The 21480-nt window shown below is 36.9% G+C and overlaps 5 protein-coding genes across 6 annotated transcripts in view; 2 read left to right on the top strand and 3 right to left on the bottom strand.

The window, feature by feature from the left end:
• LOC137393379 (uncharacterized) overlaps positions 1-10220 on the bottom strand; it is a 56794-nt gene extending 46574 nt beyond the window's left edge. Inside the window, exons 1-5 of one of the 2 annotated variants that reach the window (XM_068079909.1) lie at positions 10175-10220; positions 7537-7644; positions 7094-7222; positions 6496-6636; positions 1784-1954 (exon numbers count right to left, since the gene is read on the bottom strand). In XM_068079909.1, the coding sequence (XP_067936010.1) occupies positions 1784-1954; positions 6496-6636; positions 7094-7173 (392 nt within the window). In that variant the 5' untranslated portion in view covers positions 7174-7222; positions 7537-7644; positions 10175-10220. Of the gene's footprint in view, positions 1-1783; positions 1955-6495; positions 6637-7093; positions 7223-7536; positions 7645-9688; positions 9790-10174 lie in introns of those variants that run through there. The other variant, XM_068079910.1, reaches the window with a different exon arrangement.
• A 5476-nt stretch (positions 10221-15696) lies between these two features.
• Positions 15697-16365, bottom strand: LOC137392901 (histone H2A-like). The gene has a single exon (XM_068079260.1). It carries the CDS (start codon positions 16341-16343, stop codon positions 15969-15971), a length of 375 nt encoding a protein of 124 aa, XP_067935361.1. The 5' UTR covers positions 16344-16365; the 3' UTR covers positions 15697-15968.
• A 263-nt stretch (positions 16366-16628) lies between these two features.
• LOC137394425 (histone H2B, gonadal) lies at positions 16629-16997 on the top strand. The gene has a single exon (XM_068081143.1). The coding sequence runs from the start codon at positions 16629-16631 to the stop codon at positions 16995-16997; it is 369 nt and encodes a 122-aa protein (XP_067937244.1).
• Positions 16998-17699: 702 nt separating this feature from the next.
• Positions 17700-18110, bottom strand: LOC137394424 (histone H3). The gene has a single exon (XM_068081141.1). The coding sequence runs from the start codon at positions 18108-18110 to the stop codon at positions 17700-17702; it is 411 nt and encodes a 136-aa protein (XP_067937242.1).
• Positions 18111-18402: 292 nt separating this feature from the next.
• On the top strand, positions 18403-18714 carry LOC137394423 (histone H4). The gene has a single exon (XM_068081140.1). The coding sequence runs from the start codon at positions 18403-18405 to the stop codon at positions 18712-18714; it is 312 nt and encodes a 103-aa protein (XP_067937241.1).
• The last annotated feature ends 2766 nt before the right edge of the window (positions 18715-21480 follow it).

Below are 21480 nucleotides of genomic sequence, written 5' to 3'. Positions count from 1 at the left end.
ATTGCAGCCAATAATCCATTGTGGACAATGACAGGCAATAAACAAGTATTCCACTAGCACAGCGGACCCCATCTGTAGAATCCATAATATTATAAAATTTGTAGAAATAAATTTTACTGAAAGATTAAAGCTACCGGTTATGAGGTACACAAAAATTGGTGAATCGAACTATAGCTTTACAAGCAATTGTAACAAATAAGATTATCGATGTACGGTTTATGACAACAAAACATAAACTTAGGTTGGTGAGCTATGAGCCAAAGTTATTTACACTCATACTGGAGCTGACAAGGACATTTCTTATGATGTCCAGAAGATATTCATGGCGGTGCATTCCATACAACACACCTTTCAAAAGAGTGGTTGCAAAAGAAACTCAGTATATAGTCATTGTCTTAACTGATTTCAGTAAATTATTGCGACAGATTTATAACAAAGATGATTAGGATCTTGAGGATACTTTAAATCTCGCATTTCAGTAGTTGGTTGTTTATGATAACAAAGTTTATAATATGAAATTGATACTGAGGGTAATTATAGCAAATACAACAAACATTTATGGATGCAAATCGGGTATAGTTTGAGCGCTTAAAATTTAAAATCATATAAAATCCGTTAAAGGTTGACTTGCAACAAAATTCACATTACAGTTTTTTGGTATCAAAAGATTCACCCTGTCTTACTCTGCTGTGTTGTAGGTACAAAATATGTGGAAATGTGATTACAAGCTCTTAAAAGCTAAAAAACGAACAGTTAATCGCAGCCACACGAGACTGCCGTAGTTTGGATTCTCTTTCCAAAACAGCTCAAATGGGACGTAGTTGTTACAAGATGGTTTCTGTTTACACTTTTATGCAACCTCATTCGTCGAAATATTTTCACAAATATACTTTCACTTTAACTACATTCAATAAAACCATGTCTATTGTTCTTACACGTCTGTTTTATTTTTATCGTAATGCTGTCACTTTTAGCAATGATATCTTATAACTTACCGTAAAAATTCGTTTAATTTTTTAAACTTAGCTCGAAGGAGTACATATTATTGTCTGGTAATCATGACGAGCCTGTTGGTCACCTGTGATAATCGAAAAGTGCTGCAAAAATTATTTGCGAAGTATTGGGTCACATGATCAGATTACGACTTGACGATTAGATCAAGCCGAAACAAAACTGTAAAGTAGCGAGCATCTATATTTGATACGGGGTTTTTGGTAAAACCCGAAGTGTTTGTCATAAACTAGTGCTACGATAAGTTTTATATTGAGCTTTTTATCGGCTTTTTAATTTATGTGAGAACGTCAAGTGACAAGAAGATAACCAAATTTCATGACTACGTCAGAGAAATAAACAGATTCCAATCTACAGCGGCTTTTCGTTTTTGAGCTTTTAAGAGATCATAATCACATTTCCACGTATTTTGCACCTACAACACAACAGAGTAAGACATGGTGAATCTTTTCATATCAAATAACGGTAATGTGAATTTTGTTGCAAATCAACCTTTAAGCATATCCTTGAAGGAGCCAAATTGCAAATAAACATAAACACAAGGAGAACTTACTTGAAAGAATAAAACATTTGACCTTTTGCATAGTTTCATATAATCCTATGAAGGACTTATTTACAAGGTATGGAAATGGAATGAATCTCATAGACTCGAGCACAAGTCCATCAGTTTCACTGTTAGAGCCGACATAGACACGCTAACCTAGGAAGACAAGTTAGGTGATCACTATAAGTATAATGTATATGTCTAGTGGTCTGCCATGTGGCTACTTACTGATGTGATAAGCTCTCTTGGGGACCAGTCGACTGTTGGTAGTGTTGCTTATACCCTTGCTGATACCCCCTCATGTATTCCACAAATATCCTCCCACCGAGTCCATCCTCAAATCTATCAAGGGCAGCCAATGCAGCATCACACTCTTCCTTGCTAGACATCTCCACTTGACTGAAAGAGTAGAATGTATGTAATTGCAGGCAATAACTAAAAATATAGATCTGTGTAGGCTCCAAAAGAAAACTAGCGAGTGTCATTACTTGCAGGAAAGAATAACTCCCGCAGTTGGTAACTTTGCATATAGCAATACAGTGCACCCTCAGGTTACCATGTCCCTGTTATACGATTTGTTTACCTTGCGAAGTGGAAAACTATGGTTTTTCGTTCTCGCCATACGAATTTTATGTCGCCATATGAAGTCAAGAAACAAAATTTAAATTTAAATTTGGCAGTTGGTGTGCTTATTACATACGTCAAAATAACAAAGACACCGCAATGTTGTTTGCCGAAAATCTTTTCACAACGCCTGAAAGAGATACAATGATTGGTTTCTCTGAGTTCAGCATTTTTCGTGTGAAAAGTAGTAATATTTTCCCATTAAAACAGGTAGCAAAGTTGGAGTTGCGAATCTTTCGAACAAGGGTCAGGAACAGACAACTTTCCTTAGCTTGCTAACAAAAATCAACTTCATTACGTATTAAATTTATTTTCAAGTGTGCACTAGCATAATCAGCATTGATACGTTTTTTGCCTCCTCTCTGCTCTACCAACTACAGATACCAGCTCAAGTCACATCACTATAAATATACAACAGTAATAAAATTTCATTTTTTCTTTCGATGGCATTAAATGACCAAGTATGCTAGAGGCCACTTTTGAAAACAGCCTCGCTCAGACTATCTTGTCGAATTAGGTTGAAAAGGTTTTAATGACAGGCTAAAAATAAAAATGAAGCCGGAAACTAATAGGTGATTGAATTTTAGTGATGAAAAAATTGAAGTTCATTAAAATAGTTTAAAATATCTACTAAAACTCAGCTTCAAGTGTGTGTTTAGTAACCTAAAGTCATTTGAGTTAAATTTAAAATTTATGTCATACATCTGTTCCCAAGGTAAGAACTCTCCACGGTACCTATTGCTGCTACCGTACATAGACATTGTACATAGTATTATTACATTTTATTGCAGATAATAACCACTAAATACACTAAAGTTACTGTAGGTAACTATAGTTACTAAAGTTGATATACTCTCTTGTTACCAACTTTTAATACATATAATAATTATATGAAATTTTGAGGATTTTTACCATGGGATGTTAGCATTATATAAATACTATGGGTTTTATGCCCCTCTATATGACAGTTTCGCAATACCATGCCAACCCTGGAACAGATTAAAATCGTACGGCAAGGGCGCACTGTATACAATTGTTAGTGATATCTGCTAGTGATCTGTTTACTGAGCTTCTACCTAAAGCTTCAGAAAAATAGTCGATCGCATTTCTATAGTGATGCTATCAGTTTGAAGGATCAAAAGTGAAATGAAAAATCTTTTCAACTTTTTACCATCACGAAACTATAGAGAGATATACTATATTAACTCTTTGGTACTTTTGCATATTTTACAGGCCTTGAAAGCCAGTCATAATATTTAATTCAATATGTCAAAGTATTAAATGCTTTGATGCGTCTAGAACTCCACAAAATATTGTTAGATCCTTTCCTCAACCATAATTAACCTCACACGAAAAATTTTTTTAATCCTGCGGGTTTGAAGAGTAAGCTCAGTCGCAACAAAATGAGTGTACTTTTATTTAGGGTGCTTTCGGATAACGTGACAAAAAAAATTGCCGATGACGCCGTTGGGATACTGTGTTGGTGACCAAAATTTGAAAATAATTTATTTATTCCTGAATATTTTAATAGCCTTGAAAAGGTACACGAGCAGCCGCCATGGCAAGTAATAGCTTGAATAATATCTGTTGACAGAAAATTTCAGATTGGCCCAAATTTATTACTACTGCTGTAGCTACTAACATCTCAGTTTCACCAACTGATACAAATGTATGAACTAAATGTTATCAGACATCTCTCATCATGAGCAATGCGTGTATACTGCCAACTTCATCGTATACAGTTTCAAGCTAGCTGTAAACATTCATAAACTCTGCCATATATTTTATTACTAAAACAACTTTTTTAAATATTAGACTTTTTATGAGACTAAAGAATGGCAATAGACTCGAATAGCAACCAATTGGTAAGTATCGAACCCTTCTGCATTGAATCACTAATATTATAATCATAATATTTATTATAATCAACACTTGAAACATCTGCTAGCTCCAAAATAATGCCTACATGACAAGCATTCAGATAGCCTGCACCTCTACATGATGTCAACATTGTGCTAGAAGTAGGGGTCTACATATTTCCTTCAAAGACAAATCCCGGGGTGATATATGGAACCAAGAGTACCATTGTAAACAATTTCATGCTACTTTATTATTGGTTAACAAGCTCCCATCTTTTAATGACTACATGCAATGCACCAATTGTAATTGCACATTGAACGGGTTAATTAGCCAATAGCAAACCACTTTTGTATCTCAGTCACTGCGGACTGTTCAATCTTTCGTGTTGGCGTTGTTCATCATAGTTCATTACCCTTCATGATTTTTAGTTTTTTTGTAGTTTTAACATATTGTTCTCAGAGGAATTCTATTTGCTAATACTAGAGATAAACTAACCAGGTGAATCGCTGGTGCAAGTAGAGAAATCATGTCCTTTCCTCAGACTTTAATACAAAACAAGGACCTCCTAATTACCCAGTACATACAAGGACCTCCTAATTACCCAGTACATACAAGGACCGTCTAACTACCCAGTACATACAAGGGCCTCCTAATTACCCAGTACAAACAAGGGCCTCCTAATTACCCAGTACAAACAAGGGCCTCCTAATTACCCAGTACATACAAGGACCTCCTAATTACCCAGTACATACAAGGACCTCCTAATTACCCAGTACATACAAGGACCTCCTAATTACCCAGTACATACAAGGACCTCCTAATTAGCCAGTACATACATGGACCTCCTAATTACCCAGTACATACAAGGACCTCCTAATTACCCAGTACATACAAGGACCTCCTAATCACCCAGTACATACAAGGACCTCCTAATCACCCAGTACATACAAGGACCTCCTAATTACCCAGTACATACAAGGACCTCCTAATTACCCAGTACATACAAGGACCGTCTAACTACCCAGTACATACAAGGACCTCCTAATTACCTAGTACATACAAGGACCGTCTAACTACCCAGTACATACAAGGACCTCCTAATTACCCAGTACATACAAGGACCTCCTAATTACCCAGTACATACAAGGACCGTCTAACTACCCAGTACATACAAGGACCTCCTAATTACCCAGTACATACAAGGACCTCCTAATTACCCAGTACATACAAGGACCGTCTAACTACCCAGTACATACAAGGGCCTCCTAATTACCCAGTACAAACAAGGGCCTCCTAATTACCCAGTACAAACAAGGGCCTCCTAATTACCCAGTACATACAAGGACCTCCTAATCACCCAGTACATACAAGGACCTCCTAATCACCCAGTACATACAAGGACCTCCTAATTACCCAGTACATACAAGGACCTCCTAATTACCCAGTACATACAAGGACCGTCTAACTACCCAGTACATACAAGGACCTCCTAATTACCCAGTACATACAAGGACCTCCTAATTACCCAGTACATACAAGGACCGTCTAACTACCCAGTACATACAAGGGCCTCCTAATTACCCAGTACAAACAAGGGCCTCCTAATTACCCAGTACAAACAAGGGCCTCCTAATTACCCAGTACATACAAGGACCTCCTAATTACCCAGTACATACAAGGACCTCCTAATTACCCAGTACATACAAGGACCTCCTAATTACCCAGTACATACAAGGACCTCCTAATTAGCCAGTACATACATGGACCTCCTAATTACCCAGTACATACAAGGACCTCCTAATTACCCAGTACATACAAGGACCTCCTAATCACCCAGTACATACAAGGACCTCCTAATCACCCAGTACATACAAGGACCTCCTAATTACCCAGTACATACAAGGACCTCCTAATTACCCAGTACATACAAGGACCGTCTAACTACCCAGTACATACAAGGACCTCCTAATTACCCAGTACATACAAGGACCTCCTAATTACCCAGTACATACAAGGACCTCCTAATTACCCAGTACATACAAGGACCGTCTAACTACCCAGTACATACAAGGACCGTCTAACTACCCAGTACATACAAGGACCTCCTAATTACCTAGTACATACAAGGACCGTCTAACTACCCAGTACATACAAGGACCTCCTAATTACCCAGTACATACAAGGACCTCCTAATTACCCAGTACATACAAGGACCGTCTAACTACCCAGTACATACAAGGACCTCCTAATTACCCAGTACATACAAGGACCTCCTAATTACCCAGTACATACAAGGACCGTCTAACTACCCAGTACATACAAGGACCGTCTAACTACCCAGTACATACAAGGACCTCCTAATTACCCAGTACATACAAGGACCTCCTAATTACCCAGTACATACAGTCCTTATTTGTGCGTAAAGAAATGGGAAGAAAGAAAATTGATGACCTTACGCTCTGTTTTTTGGAAACGCATCGTTCACATCCAGTCTCACATTGACCACTTTGCCATACGGATGGAAGAGATTACGAACTGCCTCCTCAGTCATGTATTTAGGAACGCACTTGACGTATAGTGTCAGCGTGTAGTTGAACCTATTAAAACACAATGCTAAAAAACTCCTGTCTGCGGTGAGGAAAGAGGCATTCTATGATATGCGATAAGGAGGCATTCTATGATATGGGAAAAAGTGAAGAGATGACGGACTTCAACCCCATAAACAATATAGTAGTTAAAGTACAAATATACATTATCGTCTGCCCAATAGATATTCAAGTCATTGGATTGTCGCTCAACCGAGTTATAATTTTGTTAAAAAATATGGCTCATAATTCACTCTAAAGAACAGAGGCGGCAAACAGGACAAGCTTGAAATTGAAAGCTTGCAAACTGTCAATTTTTTATGTAATTAAATAAATATGGAACAGTTGCTTAAAAGACCAATAAAACTGAAGTAGTAAAAGATAAATTCACTTCACTTTTACTGCAGCTACACATACGACCCTGCTGTACATACAAAAATTACGATAGAGATGTAAGTGTGTAACTCACGGTTTACGAAGAGTCGCAACAGACATGTTGGACTCGTGAGAATTGCCGGAGCAGCGCATATCCTGGTTAGAATGAGCCATAGTCGCGGGCAGTCTCAAAATTCCTTCGATCGTATCTATTGCTAAATTCCTGGAAGAAACATGAGATGAACTTTCCGGTACAGCCCATCAATATTCTTGTAAATGTGATATACTTATAAAAAGTACACTTTATATCTGCAGGTGTTAAACTCCAGCAAGTATGTAGATTGTTATGTTAAACCTTTCATCAATATAACTGGTACTCCTACCAATTAAGGGTGTATGGTGTAGGCTACCACACAACCAATGTGAGGAAGTAGGCCTATAACAATACCACTGGCAGCCTTTGAGAAAAAGTATGAACAAACTTCAGTGAAAATGAAAAATAAATGAAATAGGAAGAGTAAAGGTGTATTCTATTACCTTGTGCGTACAAAAATTGCTTGCAGTGGTTCAGAGAAGTAACCTTTAGGGGTGTAAGCAGTACCAGTCCTAGTTTATGGTTTCACAAAGTTAAAGCCATATCTCCCACTGAATAAAATAGAAATGCGGTTTCAGCTCGAATCATACCAAACCATTCAACACTTTATCTAAATACAAATCAAATCCAACTCAATACAAACTAAGTTCAAGCCATTTGGCATTATAACTTGAGGACTCAATCAAGTCACTGCAAGCAATACTTGTTCAACTATCGACTTACAAGGACACACTACACTTTATCATTTCAGTGATAAGTACTGAAAAATAAGTATTGAAAAATTTAATTAACATTTCTCTTAATGTCTCAAATTTTAAACAAATCCTCTCACAGCTCATATTATAAACTTGAATGAGTTAAGAAAGGTAAGTAATCTCACCACTACTTGGCAGGTGTTAACTTGGCTGCGGGATGAAATTTAAATCTTGCTGGAATCACTTTTGAATCATCCAAATGAATATCAGCCAAGTCAATAGTTTAGGAAAATAAAATTGAGTCTAATACTTATGGTCCATGATTGCAGTAATTTTACAATCAGTTTGAGGTTGACTTGCAACAAAATTCACATTACAGTTATTCGGTATCAAAAGATTTTCTATGTTTTACTCTGCTGTGTTGTAGGTGCAAAATATGTGGAAATGTGATTATAAGATCTTTAAAATCTCAAAAATGAACGGTTAATCGCCGCTATCACGAAACTGCCGTAGATTAGTATATAGTTATATAGTCAATGACTATCTCGCTTATCAGATCTCGTCACTGCAGGTAGCTAGTAAAAAATATGCCACTTGTCTCTATATTACATCTAGTAAGTTATAGTACCCAAAGCCAATAGTAATATTTGACACATTGTCGTATGAACAGATGAGGATTCATCAATTGGAGGATATTCATGCTCACTTGTTTTATCTCCTGAGTCCTTGCACTAGGTTAGCTTTTTTATCCAACTTCAAGTTAAATTGATTCAGTCATTGAATTCATTCAGTTAGATTGATTGTTGCAGTATTTTAAAGGTTTGCGATTGTCCAACACTCTTATTTTCCTTCCCAGTGTTTGAGTGCAGGAATGTGCACAATTGGTATTACCTGGCAATATCTACAGCCCCACGATGACAATGTTTGAAATGTGCTTCTGTGATCAATCTCTAGATCAAACCCTCATGCAAATAATGCGATTTTTCCGAAGTAAACTGAGACTTCCTATTGACAGGTGAACATTGTCTAAACAGCTATATAGACAATATGTTTTAATACTATAATTCCATTTAAATTTCTATCAACTAGCCTATATTTCCAAAAAAACTCAGAGTCGCTAGTTTCTTAACCATTGATCTGCTGCTTTTAATATACATGACACACTGAAACATTACTTATAGTAGCATCATATATATGCGCACCTTCACGCCTATAGCCAGGGCTGTCACACCAAGCCTCGCCAGTGTGTAATGCCTTAACATTCTTGTCCTCCGGCGCAGTCATGGTGAACAATAAATAGGAGATACTGTTTGAGATGTAACTTTGTTATTTTATGGTCTCACACCTTAGATTTGGAAGCCAAATCAATAATAAACCAAATAATTATTACTATTCTAATTTATACGCTTTACCAAAATCTTGAAACCTTTTGTCACAGTCAACTCCTAAGAATTACCACATATAATTTTTCTTTAAAGCCTTGCCTTAATCTTACTTCAGGGGCAGATCTATATGTGACTGTAGACTTGGTAGTCACTTTAAGTGGATCATTCCAGTTAAAGTGACTACCAACTTTCAGCCGTACGTTGTCCTTGACTGCTTTTCTAGCCTACCTAGCTGAAACACAGCCATGATATTACTCAATTTTGTCATGTATTTTTTGTTATATATATATAACAAAAATGTATATATAACAAAAATATATATGTTTTTGCTATAATATTATATAACAAAAAATATATTTTTTGTTATATATATATATATATATATATATATATGTTGTATATATTATGCATCTATTTAGTTTGTAGTATTTATTAAAAATTGACGTTCTTGCCATACCTACTCGTAAAGTCCGATCAAACACCGTCGTAAAGTTTATGCGCTCGACCTTACTAACCAATTATGCTCTTTTCTAAAGTTATCATCACCAAATCTAAAGATGTTCTAGAAGTTTATAATCTTATTTGAGCTGATAGGAACCCATCTGAGTAATGAAATCTATATACGTCCATAATCACAACGCGTCACATAGCTGAATTCATTAAAATATCTGCTCCCAAGAATCTCGATCAGAAAGCGCTAAAATATTCATGTACCTGCTAAGCCAGGTTGCGCAGTAAACCACCAAAGGATAGACTGACACAATCAATTTTATCTTTGCTGCCATTACCCACAGTGAAAAAATCACCTTGAACAAGGTACAACGCAGCGTGACACTACGATTTGAAAATGTGAAAAAAAAACAATGAATAAAAAAAAGTACGTATGATTCACTACAAAAAATCATAGCTTTGTTAAGCCAATAATAAAGAAGTAGAATAAGAGCGTTGAAGGCTGGGCCAACTCAGGTGCAACTAGACAAACTAAAATCGGATAACGTTACCGCATGTAGCGGTCCGGTTCTTCGACATTGGGTCCTCCTGCAAAACTGTTGGCGAAACGGATGGCCGAACTATGGGTAGAATATCGCGATAAAATAATCCCGAAAACAGAGTTGACAAACCGTATAACCACAGTGACTGTTAGAAACTCGCCGCATGAATTTACAAGCAGGCCTACGTGCACGTAATGGCAAAGGCGAGCGTAGTTGCCACCTAAATAAATGTCCAGTATTGCATAACAACACAGCATTTTATGGCCATACAATGAATCTGGACGCGGAGAAATACGGAGATAATCTGAATGCGGAGATATTTAATCGCTTACGAAATGAATACGGGTAGACAACACAGTACCCGTGGAAACAAATGAAAAATGTCTGGCATGATGTTTGCGGTCAGATCTAAAAAAGAAAACGATTTGTGAGTTTCTAACCAGCAGTTCCTAACTCGGTTTGAAAACTGTGTAGCTGTGTTAGCGATTATATGTAATCAGTAGTACTATGGACGCAAGAAAATAGTTGTGTATAGCTTTTAACAGACACCTTTGACATCAGTGTTAAACGTCCTGCTCTAGCGGGCAGTATTTGTTTCTTTTTGGCATTTCTAAAGCAAGCGGCATCGTGGGACTAGCATCGTGCTGCATGCTTGCAGTCAAAACTCTTCTTCTTGAAAATTAAGAATGATTACTGGCATTAAAGAATGGTTACTGGTGTTTTGTTGGTGCTGGAAATGCTTAGATTTATTCTAGATACTAGAAATATAAGGTATATATAATAGAGTGATAAAAACATAATACAGTACATTGAAAAAATACCAAAAAGGTTTACTGCTCTTCATAAAATGTTACGCTGCTAAAAATAGATCCTAGACAGATGTTTTATAAGCAACTATGTTTTTGATGACAGTTTGTGTTGCAACAGTGTCTTGTATTGCAGTCTGTTAAATTTCTAATTGTAATTTTCCTTCAAAATATTGGACTAAGTTTTAGATTTTATTTTACTTATTTTAGGTGGTAGATGTTGGCATAAAACTGGCGATTTCCAACTCGAAATCAACAATCAAGGTATGTCTTTTTGAGGTTGTGATCTAAAGTTGATGTGATGTGATGCTGTCAAAATATCTCTATTTCATTTAATCAGCGGTAAAAGTTCATCATGGGATTAATTTTATCATAATTTTTGTTACATCAACAAAATATATATTTTGTTAATGTATTTCTTTGTTGATGATTTGTTTTAACGAAACAAAAAAGATCTTGCCATATTGTATTATTTGTTAACTTTTTTTATCTTTATCAAATGTATATTTTCAGTTTCATGCTCTACTAATCCATGATAGTCTCACTAAGGCGTTAGACCAGCCTGCTGACACTTTTATAGTACCAAGACATTTTTCTGAGCGAAGTCACTACTCCCTAATGGTCAGTATTCTTATGCTGCACTTTTATACTAAAATACTATGTCAAGATATTAATTTTGAGAACAATTAGTGTTGCATGGCTGTGCATAGTTATTATAATTGTTTTAAAAATTTAAAACAGCACATCTTTTATATAGCGTGTAACTTGAATAAGATAACTGTTTTGTAGGCATGGGTATACGTGCTCTGCGTGCATCTATAACATGCAACTTGCATTAGCTTGCATAGCTTTATATACAAGTTGTATTTGTATATGGTACTCTGTTTGCAGCTGGTAGATAGGAAACTTAGGAAAATTCATTTAATGGACTCTCTTTCTTACAAAGGATAACAGACCATTGAAAAAAGGTGAGCATGAAATACTTCACTTGGCTTGTCGGTAAATCTTACAAAAAGCAAGTTATTGCTTTTGCATTCTAGCATAAATGGTTTAATCCAAAAACTCACTGTTAGCAACAATATTTTCAGGAAGCTTGTTTCTGTTGATGAGAGGTTTGCTTATTATGCTGTGACAGATAGTGAGATGGCGGCTATGCAACAGAAAGATTGTGTAAGCTGTGGACTGTATGTTATCAAGGTGAGTGACACTCTCATTCGTAGAGGTCTCAAGACTTCAACAATTATCAGTAGGAAACGTCTGGTTGGATTATTTATCTACACATTAACTATTACTAGGGAACCTAGTCCTATTCTGTCAATTTTCACTGTTAACCACAATGTTTTTTCAGCAAAATTAGTGTGATTCCTTGTAGGGGGTTATGCAATAATCTTGAACCATCTAGATATTCGGCACATTGTTTTGTCATAAACTTATTAAAGAATAATTCTAAGAATCTCTATTTTTATATTGTTATTATTATTTTCAGCATGTGCAACGATATGTTAAATCATTTGAACTAGAAAATAGAAAAGATGGTGATATGTCTTTAAATCCTTCCACATACCATGAAGAATTATTGGCAAGTATAAAGGTATGTGAAGCAATAACTATTCCTAGCAGATTTAGCACATCTGTATGTCTTGTATGTAAATATATGTTAAGATACTTCCTCACTTATTTGGTTTAATTTTCTCAACCTGAACTAACAAATTTTTAACATTTTTGCATTGAATTTCGTTTTTAACCAGTTGTCTTTATTTATGTTAGGAAGATGGTCGAGCATTGGCGGATATCAAGCTCTCTATTGAAGCAGGTAGGTTGAATATGTAAGCCACATACAGACTAACAAGTTTTATATTTGTATCATGTTAATACATAAAAATTATTTTACTGTGTTCACCAATCTAGAGCATGAGAATACTATTCCGATACAGTGTATCTTTAAATGGTATAGTGTTGGTATCTACAGACATTACCTGCTTTATATATATCTAATGTATGTTCTTAACCCTTTGCCTATGGCGCGCTTACGGCCGGGAAAATACCAGCGTACGGAGGCAATTACTAGGGCGATTTGAGCTTTCGACATGACTGCATAAAAACTGCAGTAACTTAATCACAATTCTGGTAGTTACATAAATTAATATGCACAGGAAAGCTGAGAAATTTCTCTACAAGCTGATATTTTTTCTATGCAGATAGCTTGCAAATGCTTTCCAGCAAAAGTCTCAATTTGTTGAAGCTATTAATTTTTTTTTATACGCCATTTTCAATTGTATTTTCCTAATTGATAAAGGTAATTGACAATGTTGTATAAATAATACTTGCACGGATTCATAGGTTCTCAACAATTTGCAAAAGAAATTGGTTGTCAAAGAGCATTGAAAGTGGAGTTATGAGCTCTAATGCATTGCGGGAGCGCCACTCAGAATTCTCAGTGCATGACCCGAAAGACCAGCAAAAAATGGAGGCCTGACAATGTCGCCTAAACTTCACTATAACTTACATGCAAATTGTAATAGAGCTATAAATGAATATGCATTTGAAAGCTTAGAAATTTCCCAACATGCAGCCATTTATTCCCTGCAAATTGTCTCTGCAAATTTATTCGTCTGAATATTTCTATCAAAATCGTGATGTGTCAAAGTTGCCACCTTTCTATCATAAAACATCGATAACAAATACATTTTTTGGAAGCACTAACTCTGTGAAAATGGTTCATGATAAGCATCTGCACGGTGTCATATGTTTGCTAGAGTTTGCAAAGAAACTGGTTGTCCAAGTCGTCCTTTCCAAGCCAGCAAGCTTTCATCTATAGATATGAATTTACCAAGCAGCAAAACAGAATATAACCGGTCGCATATCGTGGCAAAAACATCTTATAACTCGAAAAATTTATTGCTAGCAGGCTGTTCAAAATTGTCAGCAAAATGCACAGTAGAAAGCAAACTTGCTTCTATTTTTCTTTCTATTTTCAATTTTATTAAAAATCAGCGTAGATAATAAAGGATTGTGGACCAGCGAGACAACAGAGTAGGCTTTTTGAGAATACTTATATGCAAAACTAAACCAATAACTCGCCAAATATCTTTACCATCAACAGGCTCCGAAGCATCGCAATGTTTTTGGAGGCCATATTTATTCGTTTCGTTAAATATAACATTTATAATGGCCGATGTTATAAAAAGCTTTAAATATTAAAAATACTTACCTGTTTAAAAATACTTACCTGTTTAAAAATTCGAACTTACTCCTGCCAAGCTGTCAGCAAAATGTAATTCTTTTGGTTTCAAGTCGGCTCTTTGAAAACCATAAATGCTCCCGGTTTCATCGCCAGCCGTGTCATCCTCACTTTCGCAATTCACCCTGTTGATCTTATTTTTCACTTTCATGGTCTTCCCCACATTCTTCCGACCTGATATCCTCTTCTTCACTTCCAAACCAGTCGTTGTCTTCCTCTAAACAAACTTTTTTAGCAGAGCCTGAACAACCGCGTGCATTCATGATGAATAGATTTCCATAAAAGATCACATCTTTGCAAAGTGTATTGCTTGCACATGCGTATTAGGGATTATTTATAGCCTCAAAACAGTATTACAAAGCCAACGGAAATTGATCAAATTACTAATTTTAAATTTTAATGCTGCTTTTTAATAAATAATATATTTTAAAAAAGGTCTATCGAAGGCCGAATTATTTCGGGATCCGTATGCTGAGACAATGCTCGTATTTCGGGCTTTTACGGATTTCGTAAGCAAAGGGTTAACTAGATCAAAACTTTGTGAAGTAGTCTGTAACGTTTTCTATTTATTTGTGTAATAGCCAAGGAAGAATCCTCCGGAGAAGGAGCAGTGAAGTGTTTTCACAACAACTGAAGATCATGAAGCTACCAACTGGAATGGCAAGGAGCTTACAGAAAACCCTGTGGAATTTTCTGCTGTCTCACTAGATGCTCAGCTTATGTATTATAAAATTAAGTATGTACCTGAAGTGCTATAAAACACATCATACTAGTTATGGTGTATTCAGATGTTAAATGAGACCATTTTATATTATCTTAAAGAGAGTAGCTCTGACTATCAGGTCATTAGTCAGCAACTTATTAGACCGAGTCCAGCGGTACTAGAAGCTTACGAGTCAGGGTGTAAGAAGTTGACTCCAGAAGATGACAATTATGGTATGAAAAAATCCATTACGCATAACTAAAGATATGTTTTCCTGTTATGCTTCCCAATGTACACTGTACTCAGTGTGTACTTTTTCTTTATACAATTTTTCAACTTGGTGTATTCAACTTTTTCAACGGTTTTTCTATTTGGTACATATTATATTTCGTTGAGAGATGTTATCTAAATCTAAATAATATATAACTTTTACATACAATGATAATACCTTCTCATAACTCTAAGCTTTAGTTTGTATGAAGTCATAAAACTTTTATGTAGCCAGGCTAATACTTGCTGTTCAAGTCCATGAAGTTGAAATAAGATAACTATTTTGTAGCCAGGCTAATAATTGCTAAAAAGTTGGGTTCTAACATGTATTTAATAGAAATATAACTGTTTTGTAGCTAGGCTAATGTTTGCTGAAAAGTCAGGTTCCAATATGTATTTAATAGAAATATAACTGTTTTGTAGCTGGGCTAATAATAGCTGAAGTCAGGTTCTAACATTTATTTAACATAAATATAACTGCTTTGTAGCTAGGCTAATAATTGCTGAAAAGTCAAGTTCTAAATTGTATTGTAATTAGAAGAAAAAGTATAACTGTTTTGTGTGCAAGCCGAAACCTGATGTAGTCATATAAAATGTTAGCCCAACTTGTTATTAGGATAGCACCACGAACACTAATAACAGTAGCTTGGAGAGCTCAGTAGCACTGGGAATGCAATAGACTGAAACTAAGGCGTAAATACTACAAGGTGATACAAATAAGAACAACTCTCATACAAGTTGGTGGTCCTCAAAAGGACCGTTGGGGGATCAAAATACCATGATTTAGGCGCTCTTTTTGGTCTTGCTTGGCAGAAGCACGGCCTGGATGTTAGGCAATACACCACCTTGAGCGATGGTAACACCACTCATCAACCTGTTTAACTCTTCATCATTGCGAATAGCAAGCTGGAGATGTCTTGGAATAATTCTAGTCTTTTTGTTATCACGAGCAGCATTGCCCGCCAATTCCAGTACCTCAGCAGCGAGATATTCCATCACAGCTGCGAGGTATACTGGGGCACCAGCTCCAACTCGCTCAGCGTAGTTGCCTTTCCTTAGAAGCCTATGAATTCGGCCGACTGGAAACTGCAGGCCAGCTCTGGAAGACCTAGTTTTGCTCTTGCCTTTAGACTTTCCGCCTTTACCTCTTCCGGACATTTTGCTATAGACTTGAATTGACTGAGCAAGCGAATATGACTTATAATATCTCGGTTAGATTTTATATACGAAGATTTAGTAGTTCAAACTGACCAATAGGCTGATTTGCGCCAAAACTACAAATTATGAACTTATGAATCGCTCAACTTACGAATTTCCAAAGGCCTCGCTTGGTAATTGTCCAATAAAATGCGCAAACTACAACTACCTAATTTACATATTCACTTGTATAAATAAGAAAAGTAGTAAAGCTGTTTAATCATCTCAGCTTTATAATCCTAAACCATGCCACCTAAAGTTAGTAGTAAGGGAGCCAAAAAGGCCGGCAAGGCCAAAGCGGCCAGATCAGGCGACAAAAAGCGCAAGCGACGAAGGAAGGAGAGCTATGGCATCTACATATACAAAGTGTTGAAACAAGTTCATCCTGACACAGGTGTTTCCAGCAAAGCTATGAGCATCATGAACAGCTTTGTGAATGATGTTTTTGAGAGAATTGCAGCTGAAGCTTCTCGTCTCGCTCATTACAACAAGCGGTCTACAATCACAAGTCGTGAAGTTCAAACAGCTGTCAGGCTAATACTTCCTGGAGAATTAGCCAAACATGCTGTGTCTGAAGGCACCAAGGCTGTCACCAAGTACACTAGCTCTAAGTAAAGCAAGCTATTGTGCTACCCAAACGGCCCTCTTCAGGGCCACCACATTAGCAAGAGTTGTTCACTTTAGCAAGGACATTCATCTCTGTGTACAGCTGACTGCTGTAGTCATCTGATACAATGGTTTGATGTGTGTCCCCGAGTGCATTAGATTTTTTGTGCATGTGTTGCCTCCAACCAAGCTTATGCAGCTTAGTTGCAAGTTTATAGATCTGACAAATGACTATAGTCTACTCCTGTTCGTCAAGGTTAAAGCTACACTATTGAAGTGTATTGAACTACACTACTACACTTCAGGACAAGCGTGTGGGCCTGAATCTTGTCTGTATAATTATTGAATAAATATAATTTTATAAAATTATTTAATTTGTATAAATAATATACTGCCCATATACCACAATGTATCAGATATCCACAAAATAATCCACAAATAACTACATGTACTTCAGCATCTCATGTACACAGAACATCAGTCTGCAGACATCAGTCATAGAGGCACGGAATTACAACTTAGTTTGCTACATATCAGGCATACACCTTAGTATGCTCGCATTGCACTGTTGCTTAGATGATAAGTAGAATGAGCTTTTATTTACTAGGTTTGTAGCAACATAAGTACTGCCAGTACTGCTAGATTGTTTGAACAACTCTCATAGATGTTGGTGGCCCTGAAAAGGGCCGTGGTGGGGGTCAGCGTGGCATTTTAAGCACGTTCACCTCTGATGCGCCTTGCCAATTGAATATCTTTGGGCATAATGGTCACTCTCTTGGCATGAATTGCACACAAATTGGTGTCTTCAAAGAGTCCGACCAAGTAAGCTTCACTAGATTCTTGCAAAGCCATCACAGCAGAACTTTGGAACCTTAAATCTGTCTTAAAATCTTGCGCAATTTCCCTAACCAGTCTTTGAAAAGGCAGCTTTCGGATCAACAACTCGGTTGATTTCTGATACCTCCTGATCTCACGCAGAGCCACGGTGCCAGGTCGATACCTGTGAGGCTTTTTCACACCACCGGTTGCAGGTGCACTTTTCCTTGCAGCTTTGGTAGCCAACTGCTTTCTAGGAGCTTTACCTCCAGTGGATTTACGCGCGGTCTGCTTTGTACGTGCCATGTTTGATGAATGAAAAGCGGGAGTATTGAGAATGTTTATATACCAAGTGTTTTGAATAACGAAGAGTGATTGGCAGAGTGATTTGTATGTCAACACTTCCACAACTAAAACGCTTTTGACACCGCCGCTTGAATGCGCGATTAAAAATTATCACTAGAGCGCCCGCTATTGTAATGTCTATGGCACCCGCTTAAATATTTACAGCTCTAATACTTCTGCTAAGAGCATATATATACATAGCGTTTACTGTCAGGCTCGGTATCGTACTACTGCGAGTATACCCGTTGCAACCATGTCTGGACGAGGTAAAGGAGGCAAAGGTTTAGGAAAAGGTGGTGCCAAAAGACACAGAAAGGTTTTGCGTGATAACATCCAAGGCATAACCAAACCAGCTATTCGACGTCTTGCCCGACGAGGTGGTGTTAAAAGAATTTCTGGCCTCATTTATGAAGAAACTAGAGGTGTTCTGAAAGTATTTCTTGAAAACGTAATCCGAGATGCTGTAACCTACACAGAGCATGCCAAAAGGAAAACTGTCACTGCTATGGACGTCGTGTACGCTCTAAAGAGACAAGGGCGTACCCTCTATGGTTTCGGTGGTTAAGCCGAACTTCCCCCTCAACGGCCCTTTTCAGGGCCACCATATCAGCAAGAGTTGTTCCTTGTTTATTTATAAAGTTTTATAAAGTTTTTTACCAATTTTATAAAGTTGAAATGTCTAACAATGGATGGCCAAGTATTGTGGAAAGCTTGCACGAATCACATACTAGCTCTAAATGCTAACTGCCAGCATGATCATGGTGTTGCCTTGCTGCAAAACATTGAATAACAGCTGTTAGCTTTACCGGAGCTACGTGGTAAACGAATATTGATGATCTGTGCATGGTTCCTCGACAGTACTAGTATATGTTGCACTGATATAGCGATTGAGCAGAATTTGCGCGGTTACCATTTTATTAGAATTGCCCGTTTCATGCAAATGAAACTGGTCTGTTACCGTGCGATTAGCTCGCTAACAAGCTAGGTCACTAACGGGTTAACGTGCGTTACATACATGTACATTCATTTTTTGCAATGTTGTCGTTTGTCCTTTTCATCATGGTTAACTATGTACTATAAGTTCGTGTTGTTTATTCTATAGGCCATACTGAAGTTGATCTCTTTAGCCGTTAACTTCTCAAGAGCTCTGGATATCCTAGCCTGTCTTAACAAACTGTTGCTTTTGCGGAGTTGTCCTCCCGTCGAGCGGGCGAGCAACACAACAGCTTATCACAAGACGTACTGCACCTGATGCATCAGCTGCACTGAAAGGGAGTTGTTCTCTTCCGTATATGCGGCTTGGCATATATTTTGGCATATGGAATTTATGTAGAAGAAAATACGATTACAACGTTTGACCAAAGACCAGTCTCTGTTGTAAACGTTATTAGCATTTAAGAATAAAATAAATTGAAAATAAAATCTATAAGAACAAATAAAATTGACTGATGCAAAAATAGCAATAAAACTGACTGAGCGCACAAATAACGACATGTTTAGTCGCTGTTGTTGCCGCCTAAGTTCTCAAGTTCTACCAAAGTTTACCGCAGAGACTGGTCGATGGTTAAACGTTATAATCTTATTTTTTCTACATAAAATTTTTGCGCGTTATGAATACCAATGGAGCGACCGCCATAACATCGCAGGCAAGCCGCATATACGGAAGAGAACAACTCCTTATAAGTGCAGCTGATGCATCAGGTGCAGTACGTCTTGTGACAAGCCGTTGTGTTGCTCGCTTGCATGACGGGGGAACAACTCCGCAAAAACAACAGTTTGTCAAGACAGGCTATGGATATCCCTGCTGCATACATAATGCCCGCATTCACAAAAAGGCTTTAAACACCAGTCCATCGTTATGTATGAGTATTTTACATAACGGCACAGTCGTCTGCACAAGTATGTATATAAATAAAACATGCAAGAACAATAGAGTAAAAAAATTAACAAAAACAACATGCTATAGCACTCAAATAAGGTGAAATTTAAGGACAGTTAACATCGAGATTTAACATTAAGAGTGAAAGCTGACAGATACAAAGTCTTATTGCTAGGTGAAGATAACTTCACAAAAACCAACTTGAAACTTTTCTAAAAAGAAAAGATTCTTCAAAAGATTTCTTTCTTAGATTCACTGTAGTACCAAAGCCGACTTTATTTCCGTAACAAACCAGCGGGGTTCTATTGTTTAGTAGACCATGCAAGTATTCTACTTTTCCATCTTTCTTTCAGCCTGTCCTTCTTTTCAGATCCATGTCACTTTATTAGCCTCAGATATTGAATCTGCCGGTAATGGGGCTAGATTCACTGACAGATGGTCATGCAACAAAAATCAAAATTGTTAGTCATGGGTGCTTAGAATCGATAAAAAACATTTGAAATAATATAAAAGAATAAACATGAGTTTGCGATTTCATTTGTAGCTACTTGACAAAACTTGGCTATATAAAACTATAGCCAACTTTGCTATAAGAGTACTGCAAAATGAAATAGTCTTTAGACTTGATAAAACATGCTGGTATGCCGTGATCAATTATTTGTAGTGGTATTGCCTAGCATAGAAATGCTACATGGCATGCTGGAACTTAAGCAAGACATTGTGCTAATTACACAATGTATATTGTATTTTATCGTTAAACTTGTTCGATAAACTAACAACTCTTTTTCCGTTTACCCACATGGAGTCCAGCATCATGCTAATGACATGGCTGCAATGGCTATATATAAAGCTATCATATATAACAAGTATGGAATCACTAAACCACATTTGGGTTGTACAGAAATTGGTTAACAGACTCGGCAAGGACTTACTGATGAATGTGACCTCTCCCCCAAAACTGGTGTGTCTCAGTGTCTGTCTGGCAAATCTCTCATCATTCTCATTAAAAGAAGGATGGCACTCTCCATTCTATCTAGTGTTCCTGATCAGTTAATCCTACACACATATAGAGCATTTCATGGCCTCAGCCTTGTCATAATCTGTGTCATGTTACGAAACGTTAGTAGACTGTTTATTACATCCCCAGATAAAAATGATCTACAATAAAAATGATAGCATTTTTATCAAACATTAGCTACGGAAATACAAACAAACCTTTATATAAGGATAAATACTTCTGTTCACCTGCAGCAACCCATCCCTTGAGTTGGTACATGTTTACACGCAGCTATTGGGTACCAACCCCAAATTTTGTTAATGAATGTACATAGTTTTAAGTTTTAGAGCGAGCTCGTTTGTCAGAAACAGCGAGCATAGTTTTTATTTTTTTCAAATTATAGATCGAGGGATATTTCGGTCTCTGATGATATTTCTGTGATTTTTAGGTCTCTG

Source organism: Watersipora subatra, chromosome 4 (assembly GCF_963576615.1).
Source record: "Watersipora subatra chromosome 4, tzWatSuba1.1, whole genome shotgun sequence".
Lineage (NCBI taxonomy): Eukaryota > Metazoa > Bryozoa > Gymnolaemata > Cheilostomatida > Watersiporidae > Watersipora > Watersipora subatra.
Note: the sequence above shows the minus strand (reverse complement) of the source record. Positions and strands in the feature narration are given on the sequence as shown.